The 23,340-nt window shown below is 37.2% G+C and overlaps 1 protein-coding gene across 1 annotated transcript in view; it reads left to right on the plus strand.

Annotated features, from left to right (window-relative positions):
* pgm2l1 (phosphoglucomutase 2-like 1) overlaps positions 1-10,692 on the plus strand; it is a 66,565-nt gene extending 55,873 nt beyond the window's left edge. Inside the window, exons 13-14 of the mRNA XM_039745636.1 lie at positions 2,939-3,072; positions 5,543-10,692. Coding sequence (XP_039601570.1) covers positions 2,939-3,072; positions 5,543-5,645 — 237 coding nt within the window. The 3' untranslated portion in view covers positions 5,646-10,692. The remainder of the gene's footprint in view (positions 1-2,938; positions 3,073-5,542) is intronic.
* Positions 10,693-23,340: the final 12,648 nt, after the last annotated feature.

Consider the following 23,340-nt stretch of genomic DNA (forward strand, 5'->3'; position numbering starts at 1 on the left):
GTTTTGCTTTTTAGAACTATCTGGATTTTTTTTTTTTTTTTTCTTTGAATCCGTGGACTGTTGAATCCAAATGAACCCACAGGTACAGAAGACTGACTGTACTATTTGAAATCAACCTTTACAGGGAGTATACGTTTTTCCTCAGTATATGAACTAGCCATGGAACTTTGATCACATTGCAAGATCGTTTTTTGTTTTTTTCTTTATATATATTTTTTATTGTTGAGTATATGATTTCATTAAACTGAAAATACATCACAAACTCTCTCTCACTCTCTCGCATACTGACATTCTTGGTAGTTAGTTATGTGTGCAGCCTGTTTTGTTGTAAAACTAGAAACTAAGATCTGCCTTTGTTTTATGGCCAATGTTCTGGTCATACTCAGCCTCTGGTCAAGGTGAAGATGCATATTAAATGTTTTGTTGATGGAGAAATACAGTGTATGAGGAGGCATTCTATCTAGGCTCAGTTCACAGGGTGGGCAAATTTAACATATGTAATTGGTTTTCTTTTTTATATTTAGTAAACTATGTGATTACTTAAACAAATCAAGGTTTTCACAATATTTTTGCAAACAAATTGAAGTATTTCTAGGTGAGGTGTCTTTGATCACACACTAACACTGATGTTGTTTACACGTCCAGGCCTTTTAAGTATGCTGAGAGCTGTGTACTGACAATATATATATTGTGTATAAGTCGGGTCTTGAAACCCAGAAAATCGATCATAAAATGTGATCGTTCAAAACTACAAAACTTCATTTTTAATTTTTTTTCCATCTTCTTGCTTCTTCCAATCTCGCACCAGTCTCTCAGACACTTCCAATTTTGTTGCAGCAGTGCAGTTACCAATTTCTTTCGCCACTTTAACGACTTTTAATTTAAAACCAGCTTCATATTTTCTTCTGATTGAAGACTCCATCGTAGATAAGAGATGCTCTTATGATAAAGGTGTATGAGGGTGTGAGATACAAAAAACACAAACCAGTGCAAATGTTGCTTCCGAATAGTTTAGGTATTACCATGTGGTCACATAGGCACGATACATAGTAAAAACAAAGGCAGTGTGCTCCATGTTTACTATCTCAGGTGGCCGTTAGCATATCATAATCTCTTGGACCAGTAGCGTGAGTTTTCCGCATTCAACTTATACGACCGACATTATAAAATACCGGAAATTATACGGTAAAATCAAGCCCTAACTTACAGTGGGTACGGAAAGTATTCAGATCCCCTTCAATTTTTCACTTTTTGTTATATTGCAGCCATTTGCTAAAATCATTTAAATTAATTTTTTTTCCTCATTAATGTACACACAGCACCCCATATTGACAGACAAAAAAAAGAATTTTTGAAATTGTTGCAGAATAATTAAAAAAGAAAAACTGAAATCTCACATGGTCCTAAGTATTCAGACCCTTTGCTCAGTATTTAGTGGAAGCACCCTTTTGAGCTAATACAGCCATGAGTCTTCTTGGGAAAGATGCAACAAGTTTTTCACACCTGGGTTTGGGGATCCTCTGCCATTCCTCCTTGCAGATCCTCTTCAGTTCTGTCCGGTTGGATGGTAAACGTTGGTGGACAGCCATTTTTAGGTCTCTCCAGAGATGCTCAATTGGGTTTAAGTAAGGGCTCTGGCTGGGCCATTCAAGAACCGTCACAAGAGTTGTTGTGAAGCCACTCCTTCGTTATTTTAGCTGTGTGCTTAGGGTCATTGTCTTATTGGAAGGTAAACCTTCGGCCCAGTCTGAGGTCCTTAGCTCTCTGGAGAAGGTTTTTGTCCAGAATATCCCTGTACTTGGCCACATTCATTTTTCGCTCGATTGCAACCAGTCGTCCTGTATCTGCAGCTGAAAAACACCCCCACAGCATGATGCTGGTTGTCTCCACACACTGAGAAGAGGCAAGACACATGACAGCCTGCATGGAGTTTGCTAAAAGACACCTGAAGGACTCTGAGATGGTGAGAAATAAGATTCTCTCGTCTGATGAGACCAAGATAGAACTTTTTGGCCTTAATTCTAAGCGGTATGTGTGGAGACAACCAGGCACTGCTCATCACTTGTCCAATACAGTCCCCACAGTGAAGCATGGAGGTGGCAGCATCATGCTGTGGGGGTGTTTTTCAGCTGCAGGGACAGGACCGACTGGTTGCAATCGAGGGAAAGATGAATGCGGCCAAGTACATGGATATCCTGGACAAAAACCTTCTCCAGAGTGCTAAGGACCTCAGACTGGGCCAAAGATTTACCTTCCAACAAGACAATGACCCTAAGCACACAGCTAAAATAACAAAGGAGTGGCTTCACAACAACTCTGTGACTGTTCTGGAATGGCCCAGCCAGAGTCCTGACTTAAACCCAATTGAGCATCTCTGGAGAGACCTAAAATGGCTGTTCACCAACGTTTACCATCCAACCTGACAGAACTGGAGAGGATCTGCAAGGAGGAATGGCAGAGGATCCCCAAATCCAGTTGTGAAAACTTGTTGCATCTTTCCCAAGAAGACTCATGGCTGTATTAGCTCAAAAGGGTGCTTCTACTAAATACTGAGCAAAGGGTCTGAATACTTAGGACCATGTGAGATTTCAGTTTTTCTTTTTTAATAAATCTGCAACAATTTCAAAAATTCTTTTTTTTTGTCTGTCAATATGGGGTGCTGTGTGTACATTAATGAGGAAAAAAAATAATTTAAATGATTTTAGCAAATGGCTGCAATATAACAAAGAGTGAAAAATTGACGGGGGTCTGAATACTTTCTGTACCCACTGTATATGACCGACATTATAAAATACTGGGAGTTGTACGGTAAAATCAAGCCCCGACTTATCCACAGGAGAACTTAAATGCGAGTATATACGGTAGGTCCTCCTGTTAAGCTGCCATTTTAATCAAGGCACAGACTATTTCTTACCATGTCTTTTTTTTAATTGTGCAGGTTCTTCCTGTAACCAAAAATAGTCAGATGATCACCTTTACTTTCCAGAATGGATGTGTTGCAACTTTGAGAACAAGTGGCACAGAGCCTAAGATTAAGTATTATGCAGAATTCTGTGCTCTGCCTGGACAAAGGTTTGTGCTTTAGTATTTTATGCAATGCCTTTTTTTGATTAGTTAATTAAACGATTCTAAATTGGCCCTAGTGTGTGCTTGGTGTGTGGGTGTGTTTGTGTGTGTCCTGCGGTGGGTTGGCACCCTGCCCAGGATTGGTTCCTGCCTTGTGCCCTGTGTTGGCTGGGATTGGCTCCAGCAGACCCCCGTGACCCTGTATTCGGATTCAGCGGGTTAGAAAATGGATGGATGGATGGATGGATGATTTTTCCCATGTTCACATGTTTTATTTAATATGGGCTTTTTTGTCCATATGATGTATCAGTTGTTAAGTGTATTTTTGATCTGTTTTAATGAATTTTACCAGTGAATAAGTTATAAGTAAGTAATAGGTTATTTAATAGTAATCATTATCAGGTCCTTCCATGAAAACCCTAAATACAAAGAGGACTGTTTGATTTATGTTAGGTAGATTGCCCAGAGGGGACTGGGCGGTCTCGTGGTCTGGAACCCCTACAGATTTTATTTTTTTTCTCCAGCTTTTGGAGTTTTTTTTTTTCAGTCCACCCTGGCCATCGGTCCTTACTTATTCTATGTTAATTAATGTTGACTTATGTTTATTTTTTATTGTGTCTTCTATTTTTCTATTCATTTTGTAAAGCACTTTGAGCTACATTTTTTTTGTATGAAAATGTGCTATATAAATAAATGTTGATTGATTGATTGATAGGTTGTGTGTGTTGAAATTACAACATAAATGAAGATGCAAACATTGCATTGTGAACATACAGGTGCCGGTCATAAAATTAGAATATCATGACAAAGTTAATTTATTTCAGTAATTCCATTCAAAAAGTGAAACTTGTATATTAGATTCATTCATTACACACAGACTGATGTATTTCAAATGTTTATTTCTTTTAATTTTGATGATTATAACTGACAACTAATGAAAGTCCCAAATTCAGTATCTCGAAAATTAGAATATCAATTAAGACCAATGCAAAAAGGATTTTTAGAAATGTTGGCCAACTGAAAGGTATGAACATGAAATGTATGAGCACGTACAGCACTCAATATTTAGTTGGGGCTCCTTTGGCCTGGATTACTGCAGCTAAGCAGGCTGGCATGGAGTCGATCAGTCTGTGGCGCTGCTCAGGTGTTATGAGAGCCCATGTTGCTCTGATAGTGGCCTTCAGCTCTTCTGAATTGTTGGGTCTGGCATATTGCATCTTCCTCTTCACAAGTTAAGGTCAGGTGAGTTTGCTGGCCAATCAAGAACAGGGATACCATGGTCCTTAAACCAGGTACTGGTAGCTTTGGCACTGTGTGCAGGTGCCAGGTCCTGTTGGAAAATGAAATCTGCATCTCCATAAAGTTCGTCAGCAGCAGGAAGCATGAAGTGCTCTAAAACTTCCTGGTAGACGGCTGCGTTGACCTTGGACCTCAGAAAACACAATGGACCAACACCAGCAGATGACATGGCACCCCAAACCATCACTGACTGTGGAAACTTTACACTGGACCTCAAGCAACGTGGATTCTGTGCCTCTCCTCTCTTCCTCCAGACTCTGGGACCTTGATTTCCAAAGGAAATGCAAAATTTACTTTCATCAGAGAACATAACTTTGGACCACTCAGCAGCAGTTTTGTATTTAGCCCAGGCGAGACGCTTCTGACGCTGTCTCTTGTTCAAGAGTGGCTTGTCACAAGGAATGCGACAGCTGAAACCCATGTCTTGCATACGTCTGTGCGTGGTGGTTCTTGAAGCACTGACTCCAGCTGCAGTCCACTCTTAGTGAATCTCCCCCACAGTTTTGAATGGGTTTTGTTTCACAATCCCCTCCATGGTGCGGTTACCCTTATTGCTTGTACACTTTTTTCTACCACATCTTGTCCTTCCCTTCGCCTCTCTATTAATGTGCTTGGACGCAGAGCTCTGTGAACAGCCAGCCTCTTTAGCAATGACCTTTTGTGTCTTGCCCTCCTTGTGCAAGGTGTCAATGGTCGTCTTTTGGACAACTGTCAAGTCAGCAGTCTTCCCCATGATTGTGTAGCCTACAGAACTAGACTGAGAGACCATTTAAAGGCTTTTGCAGGTGTTTTGAGTTAATTAGCTGATTAGAGTGTGGCACCAGGTGTCTTCAATATTGAACCTTTTCACAATATTCTAATTTCCTGAGATACTGAATTTGGGACATTAATTAGTTGTCAGTTATAATCATCAAAATTAAAAGAAATAAACATTTGAAATACATCAGTTTGTGTGTAATGAATTAATCTAATATACAAGTTTCGCTTTTTGAATGGAATTACTGAAATAAATCAACTTTGTCATGATATTCTAATTTTATGAACGGCACCTGTAGTAATAAACAAAACTGAGCCAGTAGAGGAAAGTTTTAATCCTATGAAAGTCCCTTGGGTTATAATTCTGTATTATTATAAACAACATAAATACCTTCAAATGTAACATTTCTTCTTGTTTTAGGGATTTCACACTTCTGAACAAAGAATTGCAGAATCTAATTGATGTCCTAGTTGAATACTTTCTGGAGCCAGATAAGAACAACTTGAAGAGACGTTCACTTTAAGGGTGCTAAATGTATATTGTTGTGTAGAAATAGTAAATCTAGTTGTACAATCTATATAGCCTGTACCAGCATTCCAGGTCATGAAACAGTAGAAGAAGTATGCTAGGAAAATCTGCTTTATTCAGTCTTGTTAGGAGTTTTGCCCATGTATATATTTTTCCGCATAAAAGATGGTCTTTTCCATTGATTGTGATTTCCATTTCCAAGTGTTAGAGTTTAGGTTATAAATATCAATATGTCATAGTCAAAATGTAATTTCTTATTAACTTAACCAGCTTAAAATTTCCTTAGGACAGTATCTTTGGAACGCATGCTTAGAATGTTTTAGTTTTCATACTACAGATAGCTGTAATGATACTTAAATAATTGAGTGCATAAATAATGTAGTGTGTTCCTTTATACGGTATATTTTAAATAGAATGGTATTTGAACAAAGTATAATTTGAGGAAATATAAAATGAGCTTGATTTTCAATAAAGCAGTAAGTGCTTTTTCTGTGTGTAAAGTGCACAGCAAGACTATCAAATTACCACTATTTAAAATATTATTTTTTATTAAGTAATAAGGTTTTCTTTGTTTACTGACAAATTTACTTATTCTAAGGTATTTCCTTATGTTGGAGATAGATTTAACCAAAAACTGTGACTGTCATTCCAAATATTAAGTAATCTGTGAATAAATCTTTGCAAAATGTGGTTATTATAAAAATGAGTTTAGGATATAGTTCCATGGGTTCTCCAGTGCATTACTGATAGCAGTTAATCAAGAACTATAGTACATTAATAATTAAGCATTTTTTCATGAGTTAGTGTCAGTAAAAATCCGTGAAATCTACCTGTACATCTTGGTAGGCAGAAAATCGAGCTGCAGTTATTTATTTATTTGTGATATATTTTCTGTTGTATTTAGAGTTTTTAGTTTTACCTTCACAATTTAATTAGGTTTTTATTAAACCGTATATGTTAAGTAATTTACTCTTAATTAAAGAGTATCCATATTTTTAACGTTAAAATAAAGATGAGGTTGAATTACCTTAAAAAAAAGGTTTAGGTGATGAAAAGTTCTAGCAAAGAAAAAAGATTTCATTATAAACATTGTCCCACAACTGCATTTTTAAAACATTTGTGTTGCATTTTCAGCAATTCATAATGTAGCAAGTTTTTGTTTTATGCATTTATACCTTTAAGAAGGGGGGGGAGAAAGTCTTACAAGCTTGAATGTAAATCAGCAGGTGTTACTATTGTGCATGAAGAGTGGTTTTGTATTTGTGCAAAAAGAGTTACTGAAAGGTCTTAAAGGAATATCTTTTCTCAAGGATCTTTGTTAGTGTGTTTCTGTTTATACAATGGCGTTTTGCAATTGAGAAATTCAAATCTACTTGAATTGTATAAATGAAAAGGAATTGTTTATTTTTTTATTGCTGTGTTGGCATTTCTGATAAGAGCTTATGTCGTCTTACCACTGTGACCTAATCTGGCGTTGGTGTTCCAGATTTATTAAAATATTTTTCTTTAACTTATAAGTTGATGGTGATGATCTGTGTTAATACTTCTATTTGCACTTGTGGTTCTTCTAGGAAGCACTGATGATGTTTACTTCAAACAGAATTTTCTCTGCTGAGCTACAAATGCATGCTGTTCTCCTATAGTCTAAGGCTATTAACAACAATAATATTATCTTACAATCACTTCTGATAAAATGTTGAGTCTGTGCTACACTCGGAAGAGTTGCACACATAAGTAACAGTTTTGTGCAGAAGAACAATTGCTGGAATAATTGTATATTGCCTACTGTGAGTCAAGAAATAAATAAGGTTAGTAAGGTTAGTGGCCATTAAATAGATATTTTCTTTAATACTGGCAACTTGCAATATTTTTTTTTTAGTAAATTTTAATTTTGACATTTAATTTGTCTTATATGTTAGTTTTGATAGAATAAAAAACCTGCAATACTTATTGAAAAGGATACTATGCCCCAGTCTTTCACATGGTGCATGTATTTGACGTAGACATTGCCTTTTGATTTCTGGTTCAATAGTATAATTTTGGTTTGTTTATGTATTGATATATGCATACTACCTTGTTAACAGAGAGCTGGTCTGTTTGCAGTTTAATGGTTTATTGAGACATATAGTACATTTATTTTTTTTTTTGTTAATATATATTTTTGCACTATATTGAGTAAAATACAGAACAGATAAAGATAATACAAATTGATCTGCTAAGCACACAAACATTTAAGAGTGATAAGCTATTTTTATATGTGTATTTTTTTATTTACTGAATTTAGAAGTAAAATCCCTGCAAAAACTTTTCTTTAATACATCCTGTGTTTAGACTGCTGTGATGTTGTTATTGCGTTATTTTTAAGTAGATACCAAATGGTCATAGTGATTGTAAAAAGTCATACATTTGCAGTGCATTATACCTCTTGTAGTCTTTAATAATTTAAATTTTTTTTTAATTTTGGATTGGCTATAAGTTGGTGCCAGTTTACTGGCCTTGTTGATTGATTGATACAAAGCCCTGCATCCCAAGCCATGATGTGTCCGGGTTTTTTTTTCTTCTTTATTATGCCTTCAGAATATTTTCGTTGTTCAAATAATTTGTCAAAATGGATGTAAAGATAATTCAATAAAATTTATCAATTAATTAAAATGAAGTGTAAAACATAGAGGGAACTTAGTACAACTTTATAGCTTTCAAAAAATACGAGGATTGTACCAATAGTCATATTGGTAGCATAGCATATTGCAAATGTTAAGAAATGCCTGACAATATTGAAATTAACAGCATCATAACTAGTAGGTTAGAGTAATCGTGTCAAACCAGAATGAAAATTGATTTCACATATCTAAGTTGTGTCCATAATTCAGTACACGTTAATGGCTGATAGGCACATGTCATTTCAAGAATATGGAGTGTTTCTTGCTAATTTCAGTATGTTCATAGCTTTGACCCTTATTTATTCAATTGGCCGATACAAACGAGTAATTTAGAAATATTTTTTCTGTGACATTTTAAGAAGATGAATAGGTTTTTTTTTTCTCCAGAATACTGGAAGCACTTTCAGTATCAAGAAAATGTGTGTCATTTCCTAGAACTCACTCACTTCACTACCAGCATTTACTTTTGTGTTTTAGGATTTGTTGTCTTGATAGTTTTAAGACTTCTAAATAATTACATAAATGTTGTAAGACTTTTTAGTTTACATAAAGAAATATTAATTTTTAAATAGTAGTATTACTCAATATGCAAAATCTTCTAGGCTTAAAATTTACAAATCATTGTGTTAATGTAACTGTCAATGAAAACAATAGAAAAACCCATGAGAAATATGACAGTGAATATCCAAATGCTTTTTAAACATCATACTATTGGCTTACGTGATCATCACTCGTAAATGCTGCTAAGACATTTCATATATTTAAAAAAAAAATAAAAATCAACAGCTGCTATGTTTTGCACTTTGTGATGCTTAATTAAGCACAATTCCACACAAAGAGGCTGATTTTTGCTTTAAAATTACAGCTTTGATAATGTAAATATTGTCTGTTACGCTGTATTATAAAAGTTCCTCGTTGTGCAGTTTTGTTGTACAAAAGAATAAAATTAATTATATGATTGAATTTCATTTAAGTTTTAGGTGCAGTGTTTTTGTGTTTTTATTATTTTTATGTAGACAAAGGCATTTTTTTCTTTTTTGAGGAGGAAATTGTTTTGATTTTTATACTTTGGAACTCATTCCCTAATATAGTGTTTCTTAAGTTTTTTTTTTTAAATTACGACCTAATCTTGCCCTTACCCTAATCTCTTCAACACCCGGTTCCTGACTACCGACTGATTAGGGACTCCCCTTTGGAGAAGTGCTGTCATCAGTCACAGCAGTTGTGGGGGAATAAACCTCCCTGAAGAATTACGGCCGACCGTGACTGTGATGACCCATGGTGAGACACTTAGCAAACCATACGTGACCCTTTCCCATTGAATACAACAGTGAGTCGTGACCCTGCACAACCTAAAAGGTGGCTATCCTTAAGAAACTATACCCTAATATATACCAATTAATTCAGCTGCCAATATTGTGCAGTAAATTTTGTTCATTGGCATTCTTTGAGTCTTTCACCCAGAAAACTCTTTGCCTGGACGTATTTTGCACTTTTCAGGTATTAAGTGGCCTAGATAATATTTCTGTTCTGCCGAATTAACAATGCTTTAATATTCATGTCTGCAAAAGCTTTTTATCCCTATTTATATTTGCCAATTTAAATGGCTAAAACTTAGAAGGGAAAAAAAGGTGAAAACTGTGATATAAGGGAAAATATATAAGCATGTGTTTTACATTTTCCCAAGATGCTGTGAGAAGTTCTTACCAGCTGTTTACATTGCCTATTTTTAATTCATTCAGTAATGAGCAAGTTTCAATATTAAACCAAACTTGCAATTTTATATGTTGTACGAAAGCCATATAAACTTTCATAAATGTATATTGTCAATTTATTTGAAAACAAACTAGTTTTCCTAAATGTAATATGATATATTACAAGGGAAAAAAGCCCTAATGATTGGTTTTATTGATTATTTTTTTGTTCCAACTCCATTTGGTTGTCTTCGTGTGTATCACTTTACAGAAATACATTTTCAGGGAGAAAGGAATCCAAAGATACCTTGTTAAATTTACTGAACTCCGCATTATTTATAAGCCTATCCTAAAATGATGAGATCTGGCTGGATGTCTTTTGGTTATTTTTAAGATGTATTGAGTAACTGAAAAAAAGATATTATATCTACCAAAATCAAGATTTTTAGGGAGGATTCATACATTAGAATCCTAAAGTAAATGTGTACAAATAAATTGTTACCTATTTCACATTTTTCTGAAACTCTAATATGAAGTGTTCCAGTAATTCCATTGTTTAAACCTTTAGTGGTGCAATCTCATTTAAAGTAAGTGTAATTGACTGAGAGTTGTTATTGAAATGTTCACTTTTCTCTTTTTTTATTGTATGTGCTTGCATTTGTGAAATAAAGTTTGTTTTGATCATGAATGAATTGTCTCCATTTTATATGCTAACCTGACAGATACTGTATAAGCTTTTTAAACACACCGCTAAACAGCCAGTTTTTGTGTATTGTTCATATTTGATTTTGTTGGTGTGGAGTTTTTCCAGATATCCCAGTTTCCTCCCTTATCCCTAACATGAATAAGATGTGTTGTGGGAATGACTCTCCCTGTCCTGGATGTATTCCTGCCTTGACTTTAATGCTGTCTGAATGGCCTTTAGCCCTGCATATTGGCATATCTTATGAAACAAAATAAAGCAGAACATTCACCACCAAAGATCTGTTGTGATTAAAGAATTTCCCACACTTTGGCCTTTAATCAAAAGTACTATTAAACTTCATATAAATTTCAAAACAAATTACACCATTGGTATTTCAATTCATCAGAACTGTGGTTGCTTTTATGCATGTGTGAGGAGTTTAATTTCTAATTATTGTATATTCATTTTAGCTAAATTGACAAAAAATGCTTTTTTTATGTGACAAAATGACCTGGATGATGTAGACAATATAACATTTTGTAAGTTTTGTAAATCTATATTTTAATGTTTGATTTAAAGTATCTAAACTAGCAAATGTAATTTTTCAGGTAAAAGCAGGGCACAAGGGAAAAAAAAAAAAAAGACAATCATTAGGACTTGACATGTTACTTATTTGCAGATATCGATCAAATGAAGTAATTTTAAGCATATCACAAGTCACATCACTATTAATTCATTCATATAGAGCAGTGTTTCCCAAACACGGTCGTGGGGACCCCCTGTGGCTACAGGTTTTTGTTCCAAAGAGCTTCTGTTTTTAATTGAACTCCTGGGCTAATTAAGTCAACTGATATTTCCCATGTTCTGTGTTTAGGGAACAATATAGAAATTAGAAAACTAAGTTTGCTAAATAAAAAATATTAAAATGTACCAAGCAGTTAAATAGGCATAATGTATTTTTTTTTCTTTTTAACAGTATTTTCATCTTGATTTTCATTCTACTTTTCAAGGTGTTCTAATTGTTTAATGAACTCATTATTTATTAATTAGTGGGTCTGACTCTAAAGTAGTTGCAGCCTTTGATTATTCAGTGTTGTTTGCCTGGGTGTCTGATATGCTCGTTTTAAATTGTCATCATTAAGATGCAACGAAGGGGGGAAACTATATTAAAAATACCAGTGGCCCCAGCACTGACCCCTGTGGAACACCACTCTTAACATATGCCAATTCTGAATAGGTTCCTCGCACCATCACCCTCTGCTTCCTGTATCTGAGCCAGTTCTGCAGCCATCTAAAAACATCACCCTAAACTCTCACTTCTTGTGGTTTAATGCCCAATGCACCTTATTAAATGCTTTCTGAAAGTCAAGATAAATATCATACTCTTCACTTTGATCATATCCTTTTGTTACTTCCACATAGAGTTCCAGCATGTAAGTAAAACATGAGCTTCCTCTTCTGAACAGATGTTGAACTGTTCAGAAAAACTCCTGTACGTGCCATGTGCTGCTCAATCTTATCCTTAATAATTCTTTTCATTAATTTTCCTGTGATGCAAATTAATCTTACAGGCCTATACTTGCTTGGATCTGCCCTGTTACCCTTTTTATATAACGGGATAATATTTGCCATTTTCCAGTCCTTGGGAATCTCCCCAGTGTACAGTCAAGTCAAATCAAGTTGGAGAGCATTCACTGGTACAGTGCGCTGCCACACCCACTACGTAACGAAATAACTTGAGATCCCAGTTTGCAACCCCCCAGGCAGACATGCGGTCCAGTCCCACCCTCCGGAAATGGCCCTCTATCTGCTGCAGCCAGGTGTTACGTGGGTGACCCCTTGGCCAGGTCCAGCCACTCGGGTCTCCAACAATGATGATCTTACAAGCCAGATTACCCTCGGGGAAACGCACTACATAACCGTAGTGCCGTAACTGACGCTCCCTCACAATGCAGGTAATGTGCCTTATTCGGGACTCCATCAGCAACCTCTCAATTGACACAAAGTCAAACCAATGGTAACCAAGGATTTTCCAGAGAGACACAGTACTAAAGGAGTCCAGTCTTCATCTTAGGTCACTGGATAGCGTCCATGTATTGCAACCATATAACAAGACAGGAAGCACCAGGACTCTAAAGACTTGGACCTTTGTCCTTTTGTAAAGATATCGGGAGCGCCGCACACCCCTTTCCAGCGACCTCATGACACCCCATGCTCTCCCAATCCGTCTACTGAGTTCATAGGAAGAGTCACCAGAGACATGAATGTCACTGCCAAGGTAAGTAAACCTCTCAACAAAGTCAAACTCTCTCCGCAAACAGACACACTGCTGATGGCTGTGCCCAAGATGTCATTAAAGGCCTGGATCTTGGTTTTTATCCAGGACACTTGCAAGCCCAGACACTCAGACTCCTCGCTCAGTCTCTTGAGCGCCCCAGTCAGAGCCTCCATTGACTCCATGAAGATCACAGCATCTTCAGCAAAGTCAAGATCCGTGAACCTTTCTTCACCAACAGATGCCTCACAGCCGGTGGACCCCACAACCTTGCTCAACACCTAATCCATACAAGCATTGGACAGTAGGAGCAAGAACACACCCCTGATGAACTCCAGAATCAACTGGGAAAAACACAGAGGTCCCGCCTCCACTCTGCACATCACTCACAGTACCAGTGTGCAGGCCGGCCATGATATCAAACAACCTAGAGGGGATCCCATGAATCCTCAGGATGTCCCACAGGGCAGCTCGATCCACTGAGTCAAATGCTTTGTGAAAATCGACAAAGGCTGCAAAGAAACTCTGCCGATATTCGTGTTTGCCTTCAGTGCCAGGATGCAGTCGATGGTAGACTTCTTAGGCGTAAAACCAGACTGTTCGGTCACTGGCAGGTGAGCAAGTGATCACGGATCCTGTTGAGGACGACCCTAGCAAGGGCCTTACCCGGCACCGAGAGCAGTGTTAATCCCCTGTATTTGCTGCAATCCAGGCGATCACCCTTCCCTTCCCAGATAGGGATGACAAGTCCTGTTTTCCAGTCAGTTGAGATGATGCCAGCACCACACCAGTTCCGATCCTCAACAGACCTGACCCTATTGGCTCTCCAACAGTTTTGACTCTTCTGGGGATGGGGCTCCCAAGGACTTTTCCCCCATCCCCTTCATGATGCAAGCAGCCTTCCTATGGGCGGCTGCAGCAGAGCTACTCCCACAGAGAGCAAAAAAGAGTCTTTTCTGTTGTCTCGGAGCCGTGTGAGGTTTTTTTACGGTGGCTGGAGTGCCAATCTTGCCACCAACTCCCATGATTTCCCTGTAAATTGGAGGACTGCTTGCAGGATTGGATGCAGTTTAACATCATACCTAGGACAAGTGTGCAGTGAGTTACTAATAATGTCAAAGTGTCAAGGGTTTATATAAATACTTACTAGCCTCCTTTAAGAACTCAAGGGTAAATATTATCTGGTCCTGGTGATTTGTTTGATTTCAACCTATTTAATCTGAGCAGTACTTCTTCCTTTACAATTTCCTAATCCCTCATTACCTCTTTAGTAGTCCTGTTTACCTCTGGGAGATTATCCACTTGCTCACTTGTGAAGATCTCAGAAAAATGCAAGTTTAGAGGATCTGCTGTTGCACTGTCTGTTTCTTTTAATTCATTTTACTTCACCTCCTCCTTGACTGTTCTTTTACTACTAAAATACTGAAAGAATCTTTTAGGGGTCTTCTTTCGCCTTATCTGCTATATTCCAACTCCAACTTTTAGCCTCCCTGATATCCTTCTTAATGGTTGCTCTCATGTTCTCATAGGCCCTACGATTCACATTGGAGTTATCAGTCTTGCATGTCTTATGGAGCTGTTTTTTCCTTTGCAGTTTCTTCTTTTTAACTCTTTATTAACCCACTGCAGATTTTTTTTATTTCCTTTTAATTCCAAATTTACAGTAGGTACGTACCTTCATGTACACATTTTTAAACCTGTTCCACTGCTCCTCGACTGTCCCCACACTTGAAAGCTTATCCCAGTCTGTCCTCCTTAGGCATTGCAGCATCTGTTCAAAATTTTCCCAACCAAAGTTAAACTTAACAATTTTACTCTTTCTGTGGTGGGTTGGCGCCCCGCCCGGGATTGGCTCCTGTCTTGCGCCCTGTGTTGTCTGGGATTGGCTCCAGCAGTCCCCCGTGACCCTGTGTTCGGATTCAACGGGTTTGAAAATGGATAGATGGATTTTACTCTTTGCTTCCTCACTTTTACAATACACTGAGAATTGTATTCTATTATACTCCCGTGACCCTAGTGGTTCAATCACCTCAACACTCTCAATTCTATACTGATTATTTCAAAATACTAAATCCACACAAGCTTCACCCTACATTGCTGCTTTAACATACTGTGTTAAAAATAGCCACTGGTTACTTCCAAAATCTCCTGGGGCCTCATGCATAACGGTGTGTGTAGAATACACACTATAACATGGCATAAGCACAAAATCAGAAATTTTCGTACGCACAAAAAAGTCCAGATGCATAAATCTGTGCGAAGGCCAACTTCCACGTTCTGCTACATAAATCCCGGTCAGAATGAAAAGTAACGCACATGCATGCGCCTGCTGTCCCGCCCAAACTCCTCCCAGAATTATGCCTCTTTGAATATGCAAATCAATATAAATAGCCCTTAAACTCAGCCTTCTGTGAAAAGACAATGGCAAAAGCACAGTGGAAAAGAGAAGAATTTCTGCGAATACCAAGTGTAGGCAAGGAAAAACTTACTATTTGTTGGTTTAAAAAGTGATATAAACAACAAAAGGAAGTTGATCGAGTGACGTAGAGTGTCAGAGAAACTTGAAAGCTCATGTTCGCAAAGTCACACAGTGCACAAAATAAAAAAGAAGTTGTCAGATGTCAAAGTCGCTGTCTGAGTGTCATATGAAAGCTTATAAAGAGAAAAAAAGTAGACTCACAATGGGGAAAAAAAGCACAAAATTTCAACTTTAATCTCGAAATTTCCACTTTATCATGTAGTGTATTTTGTCATTAAAGTAGAACATCATAAACTTTATCTTAAAATCGTTTAATTTACTAGTTTCTCAAATCCCATTGTAACTAAAGTAGCACGTTAAATGCTTTGTTTTCAATCAATCAATCAATCAACATTTATTTATATTGCACATATTCATACAAAAAAATGTAGCTCAAAGTGCTTTACAAAATGAATAGAAAAATAGAAGACACAATAAAAAATAAACGTAAGTCAACATTAATTAACATAGAATAAGTAAGGTCTTCTTTGTGCTCTATGTGTGTGAATCACTACGTGCTTCTGAGCTTTCTCTTCCTCTGACAGGACACAGAATCCATTACATTCATAATATTACAGCTGTCTGAATAATTAAAATACTGAGATGTATATGTGATATAATTTTCATGATGATAGGAGTTAAAGGATGCCATTAAACATGGGAACAAGGTGGTGCAGTTATTGTTCCTGCCTCACGCAAGATGCATGCTTTGCCATGCATGACCTTCGATAAAATAATTTATTGCAGCAGTACTGTCTCTTTTAAACGTACTATCCTCCAATTTCTGTCCTTCCTTTTCTTTCTCTAAATACAGAATCACCCCACAATCAGCTCTGTAATAGACGTTAAACCATCTGTAAGCTTACAACACCAATTCTTCAAAACTTTTAAGGAACGTTGAAATATCTTCGTAGTACATGTTTTGAAGAATACAGCGTAAGGAAGGAACAATCCGTGAACAGAGAGCCAGCTCCTCGCTAGCACTGTGGTAACATGTCCTCACATGTATAATTATTAGCAATATAGATTGTTTAAATGAAGTTCAAGTTTTATTTGTATAATATAATAAACATATTTTGTTGCATTTCATCTTAAAAATGATATTGTCATCATATGTAAATATGCACTTTATAATGTGGCTCAGGTTGTGCAATATTATAACTGTATTGCAAGTTTACAGTGAGGTGATTGTACTTATAAGTAAAAACAGTTCAACAAGGAGCACTTGATGAACTGATTGAGTGTGTTTATAGTTCTTGGGATGAAATTGTTTCTGAACCGCGAAGAAAGGCTCTGAAGTGTTTGCCATATGAGAGCAGTTCAATAGGCAGCATGGCTGAGGCAGTGTGTGCTTGATGCTGTATCCCGATAATTCTCTTTCCAATCATCTACTGAGCTGTGATTCCCCACTCAGATGCAGTGATGTAAATACTCCGAGTGGTGCAGTGAGAGTAATATGGAAAAAGATGATCCACTGTGGCAACCCCTAACGGGAGCAGCTCAAAGAAGAGGGAGAAGAAGATGCAGTGTGTAACAACGCTAGAGCAGCTATGGTACTTAGAATACTTTGGCTATTCCCTGGACCATTATATTTTTACAGGTTAATTACAATTAGATACCTTAAACTAATAAACAATATGCAGTTAGTTTCAGTGTATATGATTAAGCCGTGTCAGGGATGTGGATCTAAAAAAGAAAGGGTAACCACACAGGAACAGTAGCACTGCTTTGACGCTGGGTGTCGCCAGTTTGCAAAACTGAGTGGAGAACTTGCATACGCCAGGGTTGAAGCTACCGTGAAAATGTGTGGGGCTTTATGCCAAGTTTAGGTTTTATACATCACGATTTGAGCGTGGAAACGTTCGTACGCATTATTTTTGTGCGTACGCACTGTTTATACATGAGGCCCCTGGTGTTGTGCGCCACCATTTGCAAGGTTATCCCAGTTAATATTCAGATAATTAAAGTCCTCCATGACTATGATAAGATATCCCCCTGTAAACTTGCCTTTTTAATATTACTAAAGAGATGTGTGTTGAAATTATTGTCTGCATTGGGTGGTCTATAACACGCTCCTAAAATAAGGCCTCTTTCCCTAATGCTTTCCATGCAAAGTAACATGTCCTCACTAAGATAGGGCTCATCATCCAACTGAAGAGGACTTACATTTAAATTCTGTTTGGCATAAATAGCAACCCCACCTCCTTTTCTATGCTGTCTAGCCTTCCTAAAAATGTGTATCCCTCTATGGTATACTCATACCCATGTTTGTTATTTAGCCAGGTTTCCGTTATTTCTATAATATCAATATTATGTGCTGCTACATACAACACCAACTCACTTGCTTTATTTTTGATACTTCTAGCATTAAGGCAATCTATTTTTAATGTGTTACTCCTTTTACATTTAAACATTGGGTTAGAATGTACATCACTACACAGTTTCAATTTTACACTATTGTTTGTTCCTACCATGTATAATTCTAAACCTCTCCTGTCCTAAACTCCCTGTCCTCCCCCATTCCCTAATTTAAACAATATCTACTCATATGTCTCCCCCAATACATTGGTGCCCGTCCAGTTCAGAAACCCATCATGGCAGAACAGGTCCCATCTGTTCCAAAAGGAGCACCAATGCCCCATAAACCTATACCCTTCTACCCTGCACCATCTAATCTCCTCAGTCTTACCTGGACTGGTGCGTAGCACAGGCAGAACTTCAGAGAAGACTACCTTGTCAGTTCTGCTCCTCAGCTTTGCATCTAACTGTTTGGATTTTGGATCGCAGAACTGACAGGCTAACCTTATGTATGTCATTTGTTCCAACATGGATAATGATAACCGAATCCACCCCCGCTCTGGCCAAGCGCCTTTCCACCCTTCCAGAGAGGTCTCCCACCTGTGCACCCTGAAGGCAACACACCATGCAAAACTCTCTGTCTCTGGAGCAAACTTGTGCTTCAATCCCCCTAGTTTCCAACTATCACTACCTCTCTCTTTCTGATAACTGGTTTTGAGGTGGCCCATTGGGGCTCTTCATCCCTGCCTACCACCTCAGAATCATCAAGAAAACATTTGAAACTTCTAGTTCTGGGGTTGATGCCCCCGGACAGTGTGCACCCTTTTCTTGTCTGGATTCTCCTCCCATACCACCTTAGGGGTGCGCACTTTCTCCCTAAAGGACACATGGACTAGGTTCATTAATTCTCTTCTCTGTCATCTAAAAAGTCCAATATCCAACAGAATTTGCATTGCACTGGCCTCATTATTAAAATTTGATTGAGGATTATTAAAGCTGCCTTAACATTTTCTTTCTTTTAATCAGAATTAAATGATTTAACTTAACTGGTAAAACTGAAAAAATATAAGCCAAAGAAATTAGATTACAGAACTACTATACATGTAGCTCTTTTACATCTTATGGCCCCTTAAACTAATGCAATCTTCTGCCAGTCGACTGTCTGCTGTTTGTTTTTCTATGATGTTAACTTTATTTTTCTCTGCCTGTTCTCCTAACTGTGTGCTCCTCTTAATCTTTATTTAAAAGCTGTCCACTCGCAACTGTTTGTATTCCCCTGTATTAATGAACCCTTACGCTGTCGCCCACTTAACTGCTCTAATTCCAGACCTCTAAGATCTGTTCAATCTAAAATAAATAAAACTTGCTGCTGGTTAATTTCTTACTGTCATATCTGCTCGTACAGCCCCCTGTGCCTGATCGGGTGTCTTAACCCTGGCCTCTAACCTGCGCACCCACAGCCTTCTCCTTTATTTCTTTGAAGTCAGTCATGGCCTTTTTACACTGTTTCGGTTACTTATTAACTATTTATTGCTATGACATGGTTATTTACTTACAGTTGCTGATATCAGTTACTGCTGCTTTCTGCCTTGCCTCTTTGACACTAGACTCATCCTCATCTTTTGCGTACAAAGCAGCAACTCATGCGTCACAATACTATATGCAGTAGTATTATAGTAGAATTATATGCAGTAGTGACAGAAAAGAATACAATAAGACCGTAATGACCTTTTTCTTTCTTGGTGTTGCCAGCTTTTAGGTTTTCTAGATTGTACTGAAAGAAATTGATGAATATAAATTTAGGGCGGAGGGGTGACTCTGAGGCTAAGGATCTACGCTGGTATCCCGAAGGTTGCCAGTTCGAATCCCCTTCACTGCCAAAAGAGATCCTACTCTGCTGGGCCCTTGAGCAGAACCCTTAACCTTCAGTTGCTCCAGGGGCGCTATACAATGGCTGACCATGCGCTCTGACCCCAAGGGGTATGTGAAAACTAACAAATCCCTAATACAAGAAATTGTATAAGGTGAAATAAAGAAAAAAAAAAGCAGTACAAAGCACAAAAATAACGACAACATGTTCACCCTTTGAAAAATAATATACAAAGTGCTTTTCAGGAAGAAAAATATACAACTACAAAGAAAAAGTAAAAAAATTAACAAATACAAATAATAAAATAAATGATTAAGAAATAGAGATGGTAAAATCCCTAAATATGGCTTTGTTTTGGTGTGCAAAATCTGCAATTATTAAATAATACTGTTGATGCCTATATTTTCATTATATTTTGATTAAAATAAACAAGAATTAACTTAAATACAGGCTACTTGCATGGGCAATTTAACGTCAAACCATATTCTTTTCCTGAATTGTATCACTTTAAACATCTATGCAAACAAGGCAGAGGATCAGGATGATGCCTCAGACAGTATTGATTACTTTATAACCTGTGAACAGATGGAATTGCCAAATTGTTTTACAGCTTTGGAAAGGAAGGAATCTGCACATACTTAAAAGATCAAAGACTGTAAGCAAAGGCATTTATTACACAGACAGTCAGCCAATCAAATGTGTGTAACATAACATGTTCTGGAAATCCTACATGGAATTTTAAAAGAAATATGCTTCAAAAGAAGAAATAGTGAAAACAAAAAGACAACGTCAGCCGAAGAAACAAAGACCTGTGTGACCATTTCATCTTAACGTCGAAGGATGTATTTCACCAATTTCTAGATCAAGAGCCACCCAAGAACATTCACCTTTGACATTTTTTCACAAGCTTTTTCTAAAGACTATAGATATATATTCAGACTTTGCTATCTACATTTTCTTTTATACTGCCATCTACTGGTATTATTGTTCTGTAATAAATGGCAAGTTGGTTTTAACTTTCTATACTTTGCTTTTATATGTAGAGTGCTAATATATAGAGTACCTGGAGCAGTAAAGAAGTGTGTCATATGATCCAAACTGCAAGGTTTATCGGGTTGAGGACAAAGGGCTCTGTCCAATAGTGAACAGTATGTTAAAGTAAGACATTTATTGGTTGATAAATGGCCTTTGGCCAAGGATGTTGCACCTTTGTATATTTGAATACATTATTGGAGACCAAAAGTACTATCTAGTATCTAGTAAATCTCTTGGAGTACTAGGGAATGACAGATTGTGCATGTGTTATTCGTATGACACTTGTGTGTGTTAAAGCGCTAGAGAATAACGGGCTGTGTATGTGTCATTCATACGGTACTTTTATGGTTAGGGTCTGTGTGTATATCTGTGTATGTGTGTGTTAATCTTAAGGTGCAAGAGTAGACCAACCCGGTAATGAACTGATGAGTACACTTATCCCTGAAGAAAATAAGTAGAGGGGAATACCACGATAATACAGGCTTAAACTACAATTCAATTAACATAGATTTTCATTTTCTAATGATTATAATGGTAAATGACTAATGCTGCATGCCAGATGGCCAGGGAAGAGAAGAAAACAGAATCTCTGAGTTTATTGAGAAAATAAACCTGCAGGGGCTTCAAGGCAAAAAGACCACCCAGCCCCCACTGGGCATGTTACAAAGCATAAATGTGATAAAGTAAATCATTATTATTATAATGATCCATCCTAGAAGGCTTTGTTTTGCTCATGTACAAAGTTGTGCTGCGTTCTAAAGTCATCCCCACTGCTGGTATGGATACACTGGTTCATCTGTATGTAAAACTTTATCAAAATTCAGTTTTTACTCCCAAGTCTTATTTTTTGGTTGCCACATAGGGCAAGGTAGATCTTTTTCTGGCTTTTTTTCTCTTTATAAAGATATTTGCTGTTTATTCAGCTACTTTGGAACAAAAGCAAGCATAAGTGTGTTTGGTGTTGTGTAGCATCCCAGCAGTGCGTGCAAAAGAAAAAGTTCATCTGTGGGAGGTAAATAAATAATTATCTGTTTTTATTTATCTGTTAAAAGTAAATAAGTTGGTAAAGAAAAAATGAAAGTATTATTAGTTAACTCAGGTACATTAAGCTCAAGCCAGTCAGCACAGAAGCCAGGAGGAATGTGGGATAAACAGCACATTTTAGAAAAAGATTGTTTAAACAGTCAAAGTATTTATAGTTGCGTTAGGTTATAAAAAAGGAAGTAGTTAAGATTATTTCCTAGGGACCTAGACAAGCCTAAGGTGAAGTCTAGTATGAGCATTTAGTACTGAGAACACCTTAAGCAGTTAATACAAGGCCTTAGAGAGGGTCAGTATGTATTAAATAGGTCCTGTAAATCATTTAACACTAGAATTACCAGAGAACACGAAAAAACTCGTAGATCCGTCCCAGCTTAGAACGCTTCTCACCTCTCTGTCATCGTCTTTTGTTTTGTAAATATGTTGATAAGCAGCAAACAGCAAGCATTCTACTATCGTATCCCCCCACCCCGCACAGTTGTCTCAGCTCAAGTCTGTTTACCTGCGTGTCAGTTGCTTAGAGTTGTATAGAGTGAGAAGTCAGGCAAATTGACACCTTTTATAAATACTATATCGTTATTTGGAACTCTTCCATTTCATGTGTGTTCCATGTCTATAGCAATCTATGTACAGTATACACATCGTTAAAACAGAAACATTTTTTCATGTGTTAGAAATAATTGACAAAATGTAGACATGAATTCCAAATATCAAAGAAACACTTTTACAAAAGGTACAAATGTAACAGAACAAATGCACTTTTATTCAAAAATATAACTGCAGAAAAACAACCCGCGTTTACCTACGACATTGACATGTATTCGTTATTACAGCTTCGTTGGCTCAACAGTATCAGCCATTGACTGGTAATCAAAGCTTCACGAGTAACAAACACAGTTACCGTATATATACTCACTTATAAGTCGGGTCTTGAATCCCATAAAATTGATCATCGACTTATATGCGCGTACAAAAATGCGACACTTCATTTTTCTTTACAACTTCTTTCCTCCTCCAGTCTCGCTTCAGTTTCTCAGACACATTGAATTTTGTTGTAGCAGCGCAGTTACCAATTTCTTTTGCTACTTTAATGATGTTTGATTTAAAACCAGCTTCATGTTTTCTTCTGATTGAACGCTCCATCGTAGATAAAGGATGCCCTTACGATAAAGGTGTATGAGATACAAAAAACATAAAACAGTGCAAACATTGCTTCGGAATAGTATTTCTATGTGGTCATGTAGGCACAATACAAAAAACAAGGCAGTGTGCTCCGTGGTTACTCTCTCAGGTATATATATATCTCATTGGAGACGTATAAAGCTTGCGATGGCACAATTCACTGAGCAAGAGCAACCTGACTAGAACCGCCCGATTGCTGATGCACAGGGGTCATACCCCTCTGCTCTTTTATAGCGAGTACCTCACTAACACTTCATCCCACCATGTCAAGCTTGGGCTAGATTTATTTAGCAGAGGCAATTGTAAATGTTAATATATAACATGTATATATTTTCTTTTTCTTTTTGAAGTTATATGTGTCAACATGGAAATAACTATTCTAACCGTTATGGCATATGACAGGTATATAGCAATAAACTGCAATACACAATG

This window comes from Polypterus senegalus, chromosome 2 (genome assembly GCF_016835505.1).
Source record: "Polypterus senegalus isolate Bchr_013 chromosome 2, ASM1683550v1, whole genome shotgun sequence".
Lineage (NCBI taxonomy): Eukaryota > Metazoa > Chordata > Cladistia > Polypteriformes > Polypteridae > Polypterus > Polypterus senegalus.